Genomic DNA, 18,785 nt, shown 5'->3' with positions numbered 1-18,785 from the left:
GAGACACGTGCCAGCGACAACGCTAGGTATCTGAGACACATGCGTGACATGCCTCAAGGCAGGTGTTTTGTTACGGCTCTTCTTCGAATTTCGATTACAATTTACAACCCATGAAAATCTTCCGGAACCCCAGATAGGCAGAGCAGTGTCACCACTTTTGATGTTGCGACGCCACATTTGGTGTTTTGGGAATTTTTTTGATAGCCTACTTGTGTTTTAGACCTCAAATTTAATGTTGAAATGCCATTGGATGTTTTGTCTAAGTATATACGTTACATTACATATTTGTAAAACAGACGGTTGGGAAAAAGTACGGTATAGCCTATAAAGTGCATAGGCACAGGACAAAATTACAAAGAACTTACTCCATCTTTGCTACGTTTTTTAAAGCGAATATAAAAGAGAGACCTCATTATGCTAGGAACACAGGAATATAACTCACCTCTAGGCCACTTCACTGGAATAATCCCGGATTACTTAGGCCTTGAAATCAAAGTCATGAGCCAGGTCGGGGTGGTCCAAGTCTGCCAGCATACCATAGCGGAAAGTGCGGCACATGCATGCCAAACTTTCTTCACGCTTATATATATAACAAATAAACAAAGAAAACCTAGTTGCTTGGAGCTTTAAACACCAATCCAAGAATTGATGCTTAAAGTGCATGACATCATGCCGGCTTTGTACACACAATTTCTCGTCAAAAACTGAAGCGCTTTCCAGACAGGCAAGCATGGAGGACAACATTAACGCTTAAAGGAAAACATTGCGGGCCGCATATAGCTGTACAGGGGAAAACTTGAGTGTAGTGTAAGCAAATGACTGGGCTTACCGTACTAATCTGATAGTGGTTGACCTGTAATGCTTTGCTGTACAACTAATAACGCACTTTGTGATACTTTTTACTTGTTTGTGACTGCATCTGCAAGAAAAAGCAACAATCATCGCATGTGTGTGTCCTCACAAAATACTGTGATGTTAGCCTTTAAAAATCATTGTTACCGCATAATAGTCACATAGGCCTATTGATTTGCACTTCAATGTAAGGCTTGTAAATAAAACGTAGTTTGTAATCTAACAACTGCTGAATTTGCAACGATTGTGTTCCCTCGCCACAAAATCTATTTGGACCACACTGCGCCAGGTCATTTATATGTTGCCTGTTAGGTTGTTTTTACACCTCAGCCTTCGTTATCTTTGTTGATAGTCAGAAACGTTTACAATCAAAATGGGTAATTTGGGTCGATTTAATTTGTTTTGATTCTTTATCTGTTAATGATAATGTGTTATCATTTGTTGTATTTGCTGTCCGATCTGCGATTTTAGCGCTCCACCAGAAAAACATACAGTATCTTTTTTGAAGTTAAAGGTTATAATCGAAGTTAATGTTTCCGTATCATAAGAAACACTTGACAAAGTGCCAGCTACCCCACAGATGGCCACAAAGATTTTTGGCAAAGGTGTTGGTTTTCTGAACTTTTCTCAATTACGCGGATGGCGCTATATGAGCCTATAATGAATATCAGTACTGAAACAATCATGACATACGATAAAGCATTGAAAAACAATTTTTTGTTGTAACTGGCAATATTTCCGATACTGTAAAAAGTAAATAGACCTGCTTTGATCATCAAATTCTTAAATTAGTTACAATACATAGCATCTAGAAGACAACAAAACTAGTGCCCCTAAAATAGCCATATGATTATTGCCTGCAAGCCATGGCTTTGGAGCAGGCGTAAATGTTAAATTGCTCCAGCTCCGGAGGTCATTGATACTACTGCTCCGGCTTCAGCTCCATTACGTCAAAAACTGAGGTTTAAGGATGAACGCTCAATGTTCATCACGGAATTTCTAGCTCAATGGCTCAGTCAGTAGTCAGTACCATCAGTTGCATGTATGAACATGTGACTGCTCTGCTGTCAAATCCCCAGTAATTCTTAATTTTGTGAAGGGCTGCTGGTAAATTATGTCAATTCAGCCAATAGTAGTAGACTAGTAGCATAGAATCTTGTGAAATACATCGGAGCCGGAGCTATTTTTCAAACAACTGGCTCCAGCTCCATTTGAATTTTACGTAGAGCTCCAGCTCCGTTGAAAATGCACGGCTCCGGCACCAAACCCCTGCTGCAAGTGCAAGTCTGTGCCACCTACAGATGTCTTATATATTATATATAAATACTGTATGGGTCAATTCATTATTACATGAATATTGGTTTGAACCACCCTAGGTATTTTTTTTATTTGCTTAAATGACTCTATTCAATTTTCTAAGATGAATGAATTTGACAAAAATCAGATTAGCTGTTTTCGAGTTTGCGCAAAAATGTTTTTGACTGCAAGCTGGCTTCAAATGAAAGAGCTACCAACGAACTGAAACATTTCGAGATCCGCTCATGTATTTGGATAACTTTTTGATCTAACCCATGTTTTCAAAGATGGGCTTTATACTTATCCACATGAAAATGAGCTGCAGTCTTCACTTTTCAAGATAAAAATTTTTGACCCCCTATCTTTAAACGACAATAAAATAATGATGTTGAAATTTCTCAAAAAAAAATTTTTTTATTTAAAAAGAGGAAAGGTATATTGTTACACACTCACTCTCTTTTCACTTTATAATCATTGCAAACTACATAACATTGTCTATTTTTGTAATTTTAAGTGTCGTCTATTGTAGCAAAAAGTTTTGTTATTTTATTTTGTCCTTACGAAACAACTTCTTTTTTGTATTTGTTATTTTCATTTTTTTGTAGTTCATCTTTATATATGATGTGACCAACACTGCACCTTTCATACATCTACATTATAGTGCACAACACATTTGAAAATTTGATTTAAAATAAATTCTTACCTATATGATATCGCTTGTTTTCAGTAACAACCTATACTAGACTAGATACTCTCAGTTTCAACACTATACAGTTTCAACACTTAAACACTATACAAGCTACATTTGGTAAGAAATGCTTCAGGTATTGTTTTTAAAATTAAAAATTAAAAAAATTGTTTACATTTGACATTGTTGAAATTGAAATGCACAAGTTCGTCCAAAGGATGCAGATGTTTTGAGGATAGAAAGCATTGATGAAATGTACATAGCATCACACACACACACATCATTCTCCTCTCTGAGCCCAAAAGAAAGAATGCAAGAGCTTACCAAGATACATAAACCTTGTAATTAGTTTACTCTCATTTTGACTATTTTTTGCCACTAGTAATGAAAAATTAATTTGTGATGTTATTGAGCGAGTGATTAAGAGGAAGCTGGCCAATGAGAGTCTGGATCGCCCAAGAAGTGGGAACATACTAGCACCTGCTGATGCATATTGGCAATGGAAAAACAAAATTAAATGCATCAAGTTTTTGTTCCTTGCATGTTGACCATCATTGAGTCTATTTAAATGAAGAACGATTTTTCAAAGGCAGCAATGTTCCAGGTATCACATAGGTATCATTTTTTACTTCCCCTGAAGTTAGATCTGCTATGTTCAAACATATGTCTAATGACAACCAATTTGCTGGTGGTCTCAAGTTTTGACTGGAATCCCTGGGGTTAATATTACAAATCTAAAACTGTCAACATAAGCGTGTATGTATGGTGGGTTGGCATCGTTGAGAGAATTAATCGAGATGAGAAGGAACTTACTGGAAACTTTTTGCATCCTTATGAACCTTGTTACTCTTCTGGCCTTCGAGAGATGGCATGTGTTATGGACATTTCACCGATGCTTTCTGCCTTTGATCTGGTATCGGCCGCCGCATTAAAATAGGCCAATGCCGAAATGTAGCATAACGGCTCCTATTGTGGCCGATATAATCGGTCTATCTCTATTCAACATGAGAACAAAATCCAAACTTTTGAAATAAGATGAAAACAGTATTTAGTTATGTATGAAAAAATATATACCTGAAATGAAATAAGTCTGTGCTACACAAGTGGAATGTCAGAATCAGCATTTGTTACTGTAACAACATTTGATTCCTTTGAATCTGACTATTCCGGAAGTTGTGTGATTTTTTACTGCTTAATACATACACAGACGGACATTAACAACAAAGTAAGAAGCAGCTATAAACTCTATTTAATTGATAGAGTATGAGAAATTTTAAAAGTATGTGTTAAGAAGACAAAGAACCGTTAAGAATAATGCGTGAGCAATGAATTAGAAACTAGAAAAAATTTAAAGAAAACCCTCTTTAAAGGCATTCCACCAGTCTTCATGTGGCATGACATGACATGATCACTAGGTTGCTGTTGGATGTCTGCCAAAAGCATTTTGCTTATTACATCAGGTTTCTGTAAATTTTTTAAATTTCTGGTTTAAAATTACATCTTCACAAATACCAAGCCTTGAAATATATCTTTTTTTACTGAACAGGTAAAAAATATTACCTTTTTAAAAATATTTTTAAAACAGTTTAAAGCAGGAGTTTTGTATGGTCCATGGATCTATCAGGGAAACTTATCATTAAGGCCAGATTGGGAAGTGACATTCGGCGCATACCAATTCATAATGAAGATATTACTTATGATGAACTTATTTTAATGATGCAACGTGTTTTTCGCGACACATTGCGTCCAGATGAGGATGTCGTTTTAAAATATGCTGATGAAGGTAATAATATGCTGGCTGATATTTTACAAATATTGCTGTACTTTTTATCTGATGTATCCTTATTATATTACTGCCCAGTGAAAGCTTGTTAATTTAACTGCGCTCAAATTTTGATTTGGGATACTTAGAACTAATTTCACCACTTTTGGCAAGATGCCTATTAAAATGTGTCTAACTATCGATAACTCAAAGGTCTCCACCTCTTATGTCGTAATTAGCTCCCGTTTTCCTGTAGATAAGTGAAAAATTATTCATTGTTACAAAAACATCAATGTTGATTGATTAATAGGTTGTTCTAGGTCAGTGGTGGCCAAACCTGCTTCATGTACAAGCCACATTTAGTAAAACCAAAATTCTCTAGAGGTGCAACATGAAAAATTAACAAATATTTATTCATTAACAAACATTGAAGTTTACAATCATAGCCTAAAATATGACTTTTTCACTGCGCAGCAATCCATTTTACTACGGTGAGATCAAGGAAGACAGTTGAACTGGTGACTATCATGTACATACCTAGAGTGATCGAAAACTAGCACAATGCTTAGAGCATACATACTTTGTCTAATTTTTATATTGTGAGGTTATATATGCAACCTTGTCACAGCCAAGTGTCTAATTTGTATAATTTAGCCCCTTTAAGCAAACTGTGAAATTTTCATTAGCTCATTTTTAAGGCGTTAAGGGGATAGGCACTGATCAAGTTGTGTAATAACAATATAAACACTACACAGGTGTTTCAATAATTTTATATCATCTATTATCCCCTATTTCAGTCACTTAACATAGTCAGGAAATAAATAGCAAGGAGATAGAATAAGAGAGTAAAGCAAAAAAGAATAAAGCAAGGAGATAAGACCATTGTTTTATTATGATGTGATTTCAACATGCTATGGTACTGTTGTCTTTTATTTGCCACTATAACATTGTGCATGCTCTTCTTACTGGCCCTGTGTTATATGAAACTTTTTAATTTTATTAACCATACTGGACTTATTTGACGATCACTACAAGTTGAACATTACGGACATTACCAATGAGCATTACCAACCATCGTACAACACTAGGGAAAGCAGAAAAGCGCCAACCCCGAATCGAATGGCCAGACTTCCACAGCCAACCAGTATTGCTAAAGAATGTTTGTAAAATTAAAAGAAACTCTCAAAAACACAAGGAAAAAAATTGTTCATTAACAAAGATATATCAAAAACAAAAAATTTACATTACTGTTTAATCAAGTAGGTATCAACATTTCGAAAAGATTAACAGACAGGCAATTTATGTCCACGCAGTGTTCGTTACATGCAATACACTCGTTTTTATACGCTCTAGTGTATACAGACTCGTTTACTGGCACTGGTTCAAGCGGCAAAAACTGTTGATTACAATAAGTGTTATAGGACTGATTGCTTAAGTTATTATTTGGTTGTATTCTTTTAGATGGGGATTTGATTACAGTCTTTGATGATTCGGATATCAACTTTGCTATTCAAATGAGTCGAATTTTGAAGCTAACACTTTTCAGTAAGTTGTTTGTTTAGTTAGGTTGTAGACCTGAATAGAGTTTGCAATAACAGACTTTTATTAAACAGTATATGTCGCTTATAGGCCTATATTTTAACAAGTATCATCTATAGGTGTTGTTTCCTATAAGGAAAAACCATGCACTGTCTGGAATTCTGTCTAAATCACGCACTGGTACGGCATCATAATCTTTGTTCTCAGACTGTCTGGAAAATTTTCAGATTCGCGTTGCCTGGATTTTTTATGGCAATGATTCCTATGCCTAATATTTATAATGAAAATAAATGATATTGCATATGTGTCGTAATTTTTCAACGCTCTGACTGTACTTGGCATTAAGCCTTGTGGCAAGATTCTGACATTGCTAAAGATGAGTGTTGGTGAAGCTCATGTTTAAAAGCATAAACTTGAGCGTTATTTTTGTATGATATATTCTGCTACCTGCAGTGGACTAAGCTAAAGATAGCATGTTTAAAATATATCATACAGGTTGATTATATTACAATAACGGTCCGAGAAATAATGTGTGATAAAGGTAACCGTTTAGTATAAAAGAATTATTTTCGAAAATTTGCTTCAATATTCTGCAAAATGAATTGTGAATATGTAGTGTCCAAAAAGTTATAATAGGAAGAATATAATTTAAAAAAAAATAGAATGCTAACATTTTTAACATAACGAAATGCTTTCTTTTAGGTTTTTAACAAGGTCTATGCAATGTCTTTGCATGACAACGTAATAGCGATATTGGTTTACTCAGTGAAACGTAACAAAGACATTTTGCATCACCCTGGGTAAAGATACAATGAATATACTGTATGTTGAGTGGTTGTAAACAGCTGGACCAAAGAAAGTAAATAAAACTACCCGGATGTGTAACCAAGATTTTCTTTAGCCAGGAAACTTACGGTTTCGTACCCATGATTCCTACAGTCAGACGGGCCTTAAGCACGTGGTCTCCCATGGAGGCGATCCACGTCTCGTTGTAAAGTGTTCATTTGTGTTTTTTACTGAAGACATAGTTTTGTCAATACTGGAAATTCGGCCTTGAATACTGTGGTTAAACGATTTGATTTCGCCACTTACCTTTGCAATTTCATTCTTCATCAAAACAATCGCTTCGTCCTGGCTGCTTTCGTTTCTGTGTGAAAGTCGAGTGACGATGAACACGCCTGAACACGCAGCCTTTTCATAGACGTCCAGGGCAATGGCTCAGGCGCTGGTAGAGAAGTCTCTGCTGATTTCTAGGTCTGCGGCTAAGGTTTCCGATGATTTGCGGTTTCTCAAACCCCGGATCAGCACCAAGTAGAGTACCTCATTTTTCACAGGTGATTGATCGGCACCAACATATGCCATGTCGCCCTGCTTCCGTAAAGTGTGGACAAATGATTGTGTAGATCCCTCCGGTTCTTGTACCCTATCCAAAATGCTATTGTTTAATATGCTGATTTCAGCCTTTTATTGACCCGCTTCTGAAGCCCTTTTCACCAGCTCGTCAAACTCTAAGTCGTAGATGGAGGCATCTTTTCCTTGAATTTCTCAGATAAAATCCTTATCGAAACTTTCAACGAGGAGGTACTTCTTAAAGTCTTGATTTGCCTTAACGCTGGCGCAGTAAAAGTTAAAAACTTTTAGAAAGTCCTGAAAGTCTTCATTGGACTTATATCTCAGCTCGGTTGAGGCAACGTCACATTAAAAGCCATACCGTTAAGCAATATCTCGATACCTTTTTGGCTGCGGGACATTGGCGCGCTCGCCAATTGTAACCAAGATTTTCTTTAGCCAGGAAACAAGAAAGCTCAGATTCCATTGTTGTCACGCAATGAGAAAATAAGCGCGGGACACTAATTACCAATTAGGCCCTGGGGGTAGCGATGTAAAAGGTCACAAGAAATAGATTAAAATTATATGTACATATGAATAGGTAAAGAAATGCGGCAGCACATGAGCAAGTATCATTTTCTAGTGCTTTGCTGTTTGCAGGGATTTAGTTGCTTTGTCCAGCTCATCTATGGAAGGCAGTGTATTAACTTCGGTAGGGAATGTAGTTAGTTACTAGTAATTTCCCTAGTATTTTGTAAGGTAACCCCTGTTACAATGTTCCATTCATTATATATGCTTTTCACATTATCATGGTCAGCTTGTTTATTTTTGCAAACACCGATCCAGTAATCATAGGGACGTCTGGCAGAATGCTGCAATGTAATGCAAGTTACCAGTAAGCTCCAAATGGTCAGTTATAACCTGTTGTTTGTTGCTAAGACAATAGTTGCATTTGGAGTAGTACTCCATTGTTATTTGATGTGCAGTATTGCTTGCTTAATGTATAAAGTGAGGTTACCAAAGTTTTTGGACCGTTGGTCCTTAAACCTAAGTGATGAGAGGAAGAGGAGGAAAAAGGAAAAAAACTAAATTTAAAAAAAAGTAGCAGCTGATCAAGTGTAAAAGGTGATGAAAGTGAACAAATAAAGTTGTTAGCAAATGTCTTAACTATTGGGTTGTAGAAAGGATTTCATTAAAAAAGACCAATCGAAGTTTCAAAGCCAAATCTGTTTATTAAATATTCATTTCACCAGTAATATTATCCCGCCATACAAGTCACAGCCGGAACCACAATATAAAAGCAGTTCACTTGTGGTCAAAACGGGAAGTGTAACAAGCCCTGTTGTGGAATTGCAATCGTAATAAAAATTATTAAATGCTTCATAATCAGTGAGCGGCACCTGCTAAAACAGGTTGTATCGTGGGCTGCACTAGTTGCAGGTTGGGAATTCTGGTATAAAAAGATATATTTTGGATTCTTAGAAATGTATATTTTATAAAATGTAGCTTATTTACTTGGAATTTTTATGTATTTGTTTTTTACATTGCCTTATTATGATCTTATAGCAAAAAGCCATCCACAAGAACTGCAAATCAATAAAAATGAAAACATATGTCATGATTTAATTCAAATTCGTGACCAAGTAAATTCAATCTTGGATCGTTTGAAGCTTGATGCTACAAAGAGTGAGGATATTGAAAAAATCCCGGAAAATGCAGAAAAGAAACTTGTGGTCAACAATGCACCTGGTTAGTTTGTTTTTGTGTTGGCTTTATTATTTAATTTGCCTTTATAGACAAAAAAATATGTTTCTTTATATTTCTTCTGTATAACATGTTTAAATTATTTTTAAACATATGACTTAAGCTGCTTTTAAACATATTGATTGATGCCAGTTTTAAAAGCAGGTATCATAATGTCTACACGGAGGTTTTTGCTGGTAACCACATTAAGTATTTTCCTTTCTAACTTACCCCAACACTATTTACACACCAGTGGGTGTACAAAAGGCAATCATATAAGTTTCAATGTCATGGCAATTTATTATCGTTTGATGCATTTACTGTACAGTGTAGTACTTTCCTGGCTCTCATCAGTGTCTATGAAAACAAACTGGTAGATTTTTGACGGTTTTTCTTTTCGTCGCGTGGTCCACAGTATGATCACTGATCCTGCTTCAAAAGTTGGGACGACTCTTTCAGCTAAATAATTGTTGACTGTCGCTACGTGTCACCAAGCGCCATCAACATTCTACAGTAGGGGACATTTTTCGACCGCTTTTTTATGCAGTGCGCATTATCAGACCTGAACACCTGTGTTTTTTCTATTGGTTTGGCATAACCGTTTCTGAATCGCTGCATCAGAATTGGGCAAGGCTTCTGGGTTAAAGGGGTGATGTGCACGGGAAGAAATCTGCTGCTAACAGTTTCATGCATATTAGCAGGGATTGCGATTGTTTAGCTAAACAAAGTTTGACTGTAGTTAAATTTCATCTACAAGGTAGTTGCTAGTTGTGTAGTAAGTACTACTATGTATACTCTCCTAGTTAGTCATGTATAGTTTCAAAAATAATTTTATACCCTGAGATATACAGTGACATAATGGTGGAAGAACTTTTTACACAACCCTCTCTAAGTTAGGGACATGTCATGCAGGTTCATTTAATGTTTTTGTTATATTTGTGTAAATACCACATTTTTAAAAAAGAATGACTCAATGTAAGTCACCTAATTTATAAGTATACATTTCTTCTCCCTTTGATGCTATTTGCGTAAGTTCTGTTCATTTCTACCAAGTAGGGAAACTTGTCGAACTCAGCAACAACACTGTTCGGGTAACTTGAACATGTCATAGAATAAATTGCTAAATCAGCAAAGCTGTACGATAACTTATTTAAATCTTTTAGTGATATCTGGTCCCTCGCTCTCTTAATACTGGTAGCATCTACCCAGTAAGGGCAGTTCATGATTTAAGGTTAACTTTTTTCAACCCCCTTTAAGTGCGTCAATATGTGCCATGTAAGCGAGTCAAGTGAATGCTTGAAATCTGCTGCAACAACTTGCTTTGCTTGTTTCTAATTCTTGAAGTCAGGGAAGGTCATGTGGAACTAAGCGAGTTAACTCGCTTAAAATACATTGGATTTAATTCGCAGGTAGATAAAAAAATTAATTACCGAAAGTAGTGTTGCATGCCACTGAACTTTTTAGTTTATGTCAATTTTTAAACTCCAATATATACAAAACAAATCTGAGAGGTAAGGATGATTGAGGTTGGTTGATTTTGGATGGAATGATCCATACCCCTTGACAAGCTTAGACCACATTTTAACTATGTTATACTTGTAGCCAGGGCTGGGGAGCCGGAGCCGGAGCCTGGAGCCTTGGAGCCAAGCATTTTCTCCGGAGCTGGAGCCTTTTTAAACATTTCTTGTGGAGCCGGAGCTGGAGCTACAAAATATTTATCAGCTCCAGCTCCAGTATTGAATATAACAAACTTTAATCACTACGTAACAAAATTTAAAAAAATTTTTGTTTGGCTACATTTATTAAGTGTATCTGTATGATTTTCAAGCGCTAATTTCAAAAATGCTATTCAAATGCTTTATTCAAAAATGCTTGGAGTTTTCTGTCTACTTTGAAGTTTTTGAAGACCTTTGCTATTGCAAAGATGTAGAAGGCCTGTTTGGTGCTGTTGGGATAGATCATGATCCTACTCAGTGGTGGCGTTTCATTGACAGTTCTACCAAAAGTCTTAAAGCAGTGTTACCTCACAATGGCAACATATATCCATCAATTCCACTTGCTTATTCCTTACAGATGAAAGAAGATTATGAAAACGTCAAGCAACTGCTCATTAAAATCAATTACACTCAGTTTAAGTGGTATGTTTGTGGTGACTTTAAAATGTTGGGAATTTTGCTTGGTCTGCAGGGTGGTTACTCAAAATATTCTTACTTTCTGTGCTTGTGGAATAGTAGAACTGACGGTGAGCACTATGAGAAAATTAATGGCCGACATGGGAAAAACTAAACCCAGGAATGTACAACGTTATTAGGGAACCTCTTGTAAGCCGGGAAATAGTTTTACTGCCTCCACTTCATATCAAATTAGGTCTGGTAAAACAGTTTGTCAAAGCTTTGGATTTTCAAGGACAAGTTTTTCAAGAAATCCGTTCAATGTTTCCCCGACTATCACTTGCCAAAATAAAAGGAGGAATATTTGTTGGTCCTCAGATAAACACAATGTTAAAGTGTAAAAGCTTGGAAGAAAAAATGAATGAAACAGAAAAAGAAGCGTGGCAAGCATTTCGAGGTGTGGTTGATGGATTTTTGGGAAATAAAAGGGACCGAAATTACAAAGAGTTGGTGGAGAAACTGATCAAAAGTTACCAAAACATGGGTTGTCACATGTCTGTCAAACTTTTTTTATGTTCGCATCTGGATTTTTTTCAAGAAAATCTAGGTGACTTCAGTGAGGAGCACGGTGAGAGACTTCATCAGGATATTGAGCCAATGGAAAAATGATATAAAGGCCGCTGGTATAGTGTAATGATGGGAAACCACAATTGGTCTTTAGTAAGGCAAGACAGGAGTAGTCATAAAAGAAAAACTCGCTCAAAAGTACATTTTTGAACGACTCTTACTGTTTGACAAAACTATGTTACATTTATATTCAAGTCTTCCTTACTAACGTTTTTAAACTGGTTTTTGCGTTTAATAAACCAAACAGAACCTTGATGTGGAGCTAAAATCTACTGCAAGAGTAGAACACGATTTGCTGTACTTACAGCTATATCAAAATTTGAATATCTCAAAAAGTAACGATGGTACGAAAAAACTAACTGGATTTTTGAACTCAGCACCCAAAAATACATAAAGGGGCATTAAAAAAAGTAGCCAAACAAAAATTGTTTTACGTAGTGATAAATAATTTGTCTTAGCTGCTATTTTTAAAACCTATACCGGAGCCGGAGCTGGAGCCGGAGCCGGAGCCGCTGTTTAAAAGTTTATAGCTCCGGAGCTGGAGCTAGTGGATGAATGCTTGATAGCTCCGGAGCTGGAGTCGGAGCCTATGCTTTTTGGAGTGGCTCCCCAGCCCTGCTTGTAGCATCTGAAATTATGTGCATTATACTGTAAGCAGCATGTAAATTTAACAACATCAATTTATATTTTCAGCGTCTGATTTTGTTGCAAAAGATGTATCTTTGATGTCTTCTGTGCAACCACAGCTAAACACTTACGACAACTCATTTGATCCATTAACAGATCAAACTTCAAGCAATAGCTCAGTTCCTGCAACTCCTTTAGCAGGTATAATAAACACCCTATTCTTTTGGCTTCTACGTTTTAATATCAAAGCTATTTTGTAAAATTGTAGGCCTTAGGTCATACTGTAAAAAATATGTTAAACCAACAAAGTTAGTACCGTATCTTCTTCTTACAATTTCCAATAGAGAAAACTAAATTTATGGTGTAAAATATGAAGTAAGCATGATCAACCGCACTAAACTATAGACTAATATAACATCTTTTTTAAAAAAAAAAACATTTTAAAAAAAAGCTAAAGTTTTGAAAAACATCAAAAACAGAAATCAGCTGACAAAAGTCCTTCAAACAAGTTGAATTGATCCTACATCATTCACTTCTGTAGCACAAAACATAGATCTTTAAAGTTATTTAAACAAGACACAAATGCCAGCGTAAAATTTGAGAAACTTACAAAACTAAAACAATGTTGTCCTTGTGTTGTACAGTTAGGTAAAAGACACTGATTGTAATGAAAGTTTCAAGCATGAATCAATTAGCACAAGTTGTTTTGGTAACATTTCGATGTCATGCTTTCATTTGGCCTGTAATGATTTAGATAGTTTTTGTAGTTCCAACAAAGGTTCGACAATGTCTGCCATGTCAGGTGTAATTCACAAGCATTTTGGCTTTGGGAGCATTAAAGTTTTCAGATGAATGAACCCTTTCTACTTGTTTAAGCTCATAATTACAACCGAAAAAGAAGCACATTTATCTACTGATATTTCAGAGAGCTTGAAGTACCCACGAGAATCATTTATTATTATCACTATGTTGTGTCATGGCAGCAACAGAAACAAACTTGTTACATCCTAATGCAGCCCAATGTGTGCATTTTGTTCCCAAACAGGATGAAGTAGTCCATTGATTGATTAAATATAACATTATTGCATACCATTTCCATAAAGCTTCTACTATTTTAAGTGTCTTTTTTTGGTGAATGTAGTGATTGGAATATAACGAATGATTTCAGTACTATTGTTATTATAAATGAATTTTATTACGCAGCAGATCAAAGACCAATCACCTGCAGCGCACCAAATCCTCCAGTTAATCAAAGCATGCCCCAGTTTGCATCATCTGAAGTTTCATTTCCTATGTCTACACAATCACCTGGACATGCAGTTTCAACTAATACCGGCCATCTTTATGCTGATGCCATGAAATCCACTTCTAATCCTAATCTTTCTGCCACTACAACTGGTATTGTTGAAAGAACTTCAGTAGCAAATGTACCACTTCAGCAACAACAACAACAACAACAGTTTGTTAGCGCCTCACAGGTTACAGCTCTTGTTTTCTTGAAAATAGTCTTAAAATTATATGCAATCAGCTTATATATTGTTATGTATGTCTATTATCTAATCATTGTTCGGATGGTATTTTTGAATTAGTTCTGCTTTCACCTTTGCAGGTCCACCCTTCAGCAGCTGTTTCTTCACAATTGCCGTATAATACGCACCAAGGCCCACCACCAACAATGACTGCTTTAGGTTCTATGCCTCCTGCTTCACAAAACCACGTCCAACCAGACTCATCCCAAGCATTTAAACCCCAAATGGTAAGTTATTAAATTATTAGTGTGACATTTTAACTTCATTGTTTGCTTTTAAAGGATACTGCAAACTGCTTTCTTGCCCTAGCATAAAAAAAACTTCATCACAAAGAAAGTGCTGTTTTGTAATTATTGCCTATATATTGCTATTTATTTTTTAGTAGATAAGCGACCCTACATCTTTCTTAGTGATTGTTACTCATTAAGTTCTTTCAAACAGGTTGTTTGAAGAATTTGTGATATCTCGTTTTTGTGAAGGTTTTTAGCTGCTAAGTTTGCTACATCAGAGGCATTACCATGACAATATGGTATATTAGGCAAACAAGTTATCCTGACATCGAGCTATTGACTTACTCTATGTTGCCTCTAGTATAACAAGAACTTGCACGATGGAATTTACAGCAAAATGTGCTGTTTATTCAGAAAATTTAGCATATCTGTATGATACAACACTAACAAATAGAATAAATGCCCTCTGTCCAAAACTCACTAACAATCCACATCCCGCTGACTCAGGTTAGACCAAGGGTGTCCAAACTACATCCCATGGGTCAACTGCGGCTTGCCACTTGTTTTTTATTGGCCCACAGCCATTATTGGGCTCACTTGTGACTTTAAACCGAAGATAAAGCTAACGTTGGAAGATCATGTTTAAAAATTTTATTTCGATATGACTAACAACAAACTGCTTTACAAGTCCAAATTAATTTTTCAAGCATATAAATGATAATTGTAAACTTGCAGTAAGTTTTTGTAAGCTCACCTAAGGTACTGTACACAACGCCATCAAAGCCATTGTTAATTCTATTCACGATTTTCATTACGTTATGGGTAAAGCAGTGTAATTCACACATAATGTTTGGCCTGGCCACTGGTTAAATTTGTAGTACATGGCCCTCTATGAAAAATGTTTGGACACCTATGGGCTTGTATATGCCATTATAAAAATGTCATACGAAACAGAAAAAGTTAATGATGCGATCTCACATTGAAGGGAAAGGAATATCATGATTACTGTCTGTTAAATCGTATGCGGTACACATGATGTTGATGATGCAATGAAATGTACAAATCAGTACAAATATTTGATACTTTCCCCCATTTTCAGCAAAGTCTTTGATTAGTACCAATATATCAACAAATTTTAAAAAGACAAACACAAAAAGTAGGAACTTTAAACATAGTAAGAAAGTCTTTGAGATAAGAACAAGTACTAAGTCTAAGTCACTCTAACTGAGTACTAAGTTGTTGACAAAATTGTGATTTTGAATTTGTAAATTTGCTGAAGTGTACGGCAAGGACAACATAATTTGTGGTTTTTCATCCACTGATCAAAAATTTCAGTTAAAATTTTGAATAATTAAGAGCAACTTTTCTAATCCAATCAAAATTCTTAACTGGGTCTAACTCGAATTCTTGAGTCTCAACAACTTCAAATTCAGTCAACTGAAGTGTTTTTCTGCCCCAGGGCTTAAATAGGGTTCATTACAGCAAAAATAGTCACACTCGCACAATTCACTTACCACTTCTTGTGTTAGAGTGAATTTTTCAGAACAAAAACCTTTTTGATTCCGTTTTTGCCAATTGCTCTGTGAAGTCCGTCACAAAATGTTCAATATTCTATTTAGAATGCTGGATGTCACGGCATTTGTTACAACATTATATTTCTTGGAAAGTTTTATGGTTGTGTAGTAGATGATTAGTTTAATTGATTTGCATTAGCTCTTGTTGTGAACAGTTATCCTTTAACCAGATTAGTGTTGACATTTTGACTGCAACCTGCTACATTCCAAAACTAATCTGAAATTCCAATAGCCTTCTTGCTGCAGCATAGCAATGGGAGCTTGCTTTCTCTATGTCAAGCGGTTTTTCTTCCCGTTTTAAGGGTTCTAGCTGGGTTAGGAAAAATTGTAAACTACAGTACATACAAAATGCCCTTCCAATGTAATAATAAATGCTTTACCGATTCAAAAGTAAGGTTCATGTTGTCATAAGCCCAAGTCGTGTAATGGAGGAAATTTCCTTTCACTATGACTTTAACAAGTATAATCTTGCTTCGCATTGTGGCGACATTTAAATTATTATATGAAACAAAGTTTAGCATTGTGACTAAAAAATGTAGTCCATTGTACCCCTTTGTATGCAAATTTCACCGCCATTTGAAGGGCTAAGAACATGCCCACGCTTGAGTGCAATCACTTTAGTTCTTGTATTTTTACTGAAACCGGTCATATTCCAGCTGTTTTTATTTTTTTCTGTTGAATTGCACTGGAATTTCTCAGGACATGGTAAATCCAAGATTTAGCACTGCTTCCATCAGCAACAAAATTTCTCTGATTTAAAAGTGACATGTATTTCAGTAGTTAATAATACTTGGGCACGTGTAAACTACAAACTTACTTAAAATAAAAACTTAAGTTTTGTTAACCATGGACTATTTTTGCACAGCAAGGTGTGATGCCTGGAGTTGCCGGCCAGAATCAATATTCTCCAGACAACATTAGAATGCAAACTGCATTTCAACAACAACCTACACTGGCATACCAGCAAGCCAGTTATCCACAACCGATAAACAGCGGAAGCCAGCAGAGTTACCATCCACCTGGTATTCAAAATCCCCCTCGACCAAGTTTTTCAAATCCCCATCGTATGTTTGCCCGTGGAACATATCGTCCTCGACAGCCAGGACCTGGGTATCAATAGACATTTGAAATTGTGGGAATGGTGCAATGGTATTCTTTGATCAAGCTCTTTCATCATATGTTGATCTATTTTATTATCATCTTTCTGACGCTGTTTCAAAGATCGACTCCCGTAAATAAGATGTGCAAACGATGATTCGTTGACGAATATGAGTGTGTAATAAGTATATGTGTATAAAATTGCTCAAACAACGTTGCCTGCGTGGAATATGGCTGCCCTCCACTTCGTATCTTTTAGTGTCCTATATACGTGTGCATTTACGGTAATCTATACCAGGCTGGTGAACTGTACGCGTTGCCATTTGGATTTCGTGGTACATTAGCTTATTGTGTTGTAACGTATCCATGCGATGCGTACAGATCCATCGATGTAGGCTACCTTCTACAATTCCGATAATAATCTAATTCCTTGAAGGGCGTGTTCACAGACGGCTAAAATGCTAAAGAGGCGCGATATGAGAAAGTAATCAAAATCAAACCGGTTTTGTTGGGCTACTCTAGATTCGTGTCACGACTTAAACTCAGATTGGTTTAAAATGAAAAAGCCAGCTTAACGAAACTATCAGCACAACATAACGTAATAATACTGTTGAACACAGTTTATTAGGAGCTAGTGCTACCACGATAGAGAATAACAAGTTACACACAAATGATACTTTTTATATAGCGTAAGATTAGTCAGCGTTTTGGTCAACTTGCTTTAAATTCTACCGGATTGTATGAGAGTCTAATAATTAGACTACGTCATCGAATACCAAATTCACTTGTTGGTCCACCCCGTCCAATTGGACGATACGCCAGAATGTTTACTTTTGCACATCAAAAACTGCTATGAAATGCTTCAGAATGAAATGTCTTCTCACGTTTATATGAACAATAACTTATGATGTAGGCTACCCGGTCTATTTGCAATCAAGAAAATGGAATGAAAGAGCCGTCAAATGCCATAAAAGAATTATTCAACGACTTCACTAATAACGGAATTACTGGAAAAATTCCACATGGAAATTTCTGAAATGTTGCACATAGTTGTAACAGGCTTTGGACTAACCTTCTAAAAAATGCCATTAAAAGAACAAGTTTCTGACTTCTGTAACAGAGGCACAAAATCAACACCAGAATCTTTGGCCTAAAAACACAATTTTCGCAGCTTCCATGGCAATTTGTTATTTTTTTTTTTTTTCAGTCTGTATGCGACCTAGGAGTCTGTATGCGACCATTCAAGCACGCCAACTGGCAGAGTAATTGTTAGGCTAAAAACAAGACGAACCATACCAACCTCTGATTGGTCTAGCCAGGTATTCAAATGCTTTCGTAAGACGTCCACCATAACCATAAGATTTCAATTTTATCCTGTTTGACGGCTTCTGAAACTAAAACATTGTAAAAATTGGGTTTGTGTGTCTGTGAATATACGTATCATATTTGAAATTGTATTCTGTAAAAGCCAATAATATTTATATGAAACAAAGTTTTATAGCAAACTAGGTCGCTTTATTTGAAAATGTAATTCTAAGGTTAGAAGTTGTGCAAAAGTGTGTTTTTACGGTTTTTATTGAACGTGATAGAGACATTACTAAAATATGATAGAGACATTCTATCGTTAGTTAAAAGTGGTCACACACTCCATCCCACGTCACTGCTCTGCATTTTACAAACTGTGAAGAAGAAAGATGGATGACGTAGGTTACGTATAATGACGTCTTACTCTCGCTGAATTGCATATTGCCGGTATGCAAGATGTGCCGGAAAATAACAA

At 36.0% G+C, this 18,785-nt stretch overlaps 1 protein-coding gene across 2 annotated transcripts; it reads left to right on the top strand.

Moving 5' to 3' along the window:
- Positions 1–4,366: 4,366 nt before the first annotated feature.
- On the top strand, positions 4,367–17,218 carry LOC143465274 (uncharacterized). 2 transcript variants are annotated; one of them, XM_076963491.1, is made up of 7 exons: positions 4,367–4,619; positions 6,060–6,143; positions 9,033–9,215; positions 12,641–12,775; positions 13,781–14,052; positions 14,184–14,330; positions 16,773–17,218. In XM_076963491.1, exons 1-7 carry the CDS (start codon positions 4,448–4,450, stop codon positions 17,025–17,027), a joined length of 1,248 nt encoding a protein of 415 aa, XP_076819606.1. In that variant the 5' UTR covers positions 4,367–4,447; the 3' UTR covers positions 17,028–17,218. The 2 variants fall into 2 exon arrangements, with proteins under 2 accessions (XP_076819606.1, XP_076819605.1); XM_076963490.1 differs by having other exon boundaries at positions 4,368–4,619; positions 13,778–14,052.
- The last annotated feature ends 1,567 nt before the right edge of the window (positions 17,219–18,785 follow it).

The sequence above is a fragment of the Clavelina lepadiformis genome, chromosome 7, assembly GCF_947623445.1.
Source record: "Clavelina lepadiformis chromosome 7, kaClaLepa1.1, whole genome shotgun sequence".
Taxonomy (NCBI): domain Eukaryota; kingdom Metazoa; phylum Chordata; class Ascidiacea; order Aplousobranchia; family Clavelinidae; genus Clavelina; species Clavelina lepadiformis.
This window is presented reverse-complemented; position numbering and strand designations above follow the sequence as displayed.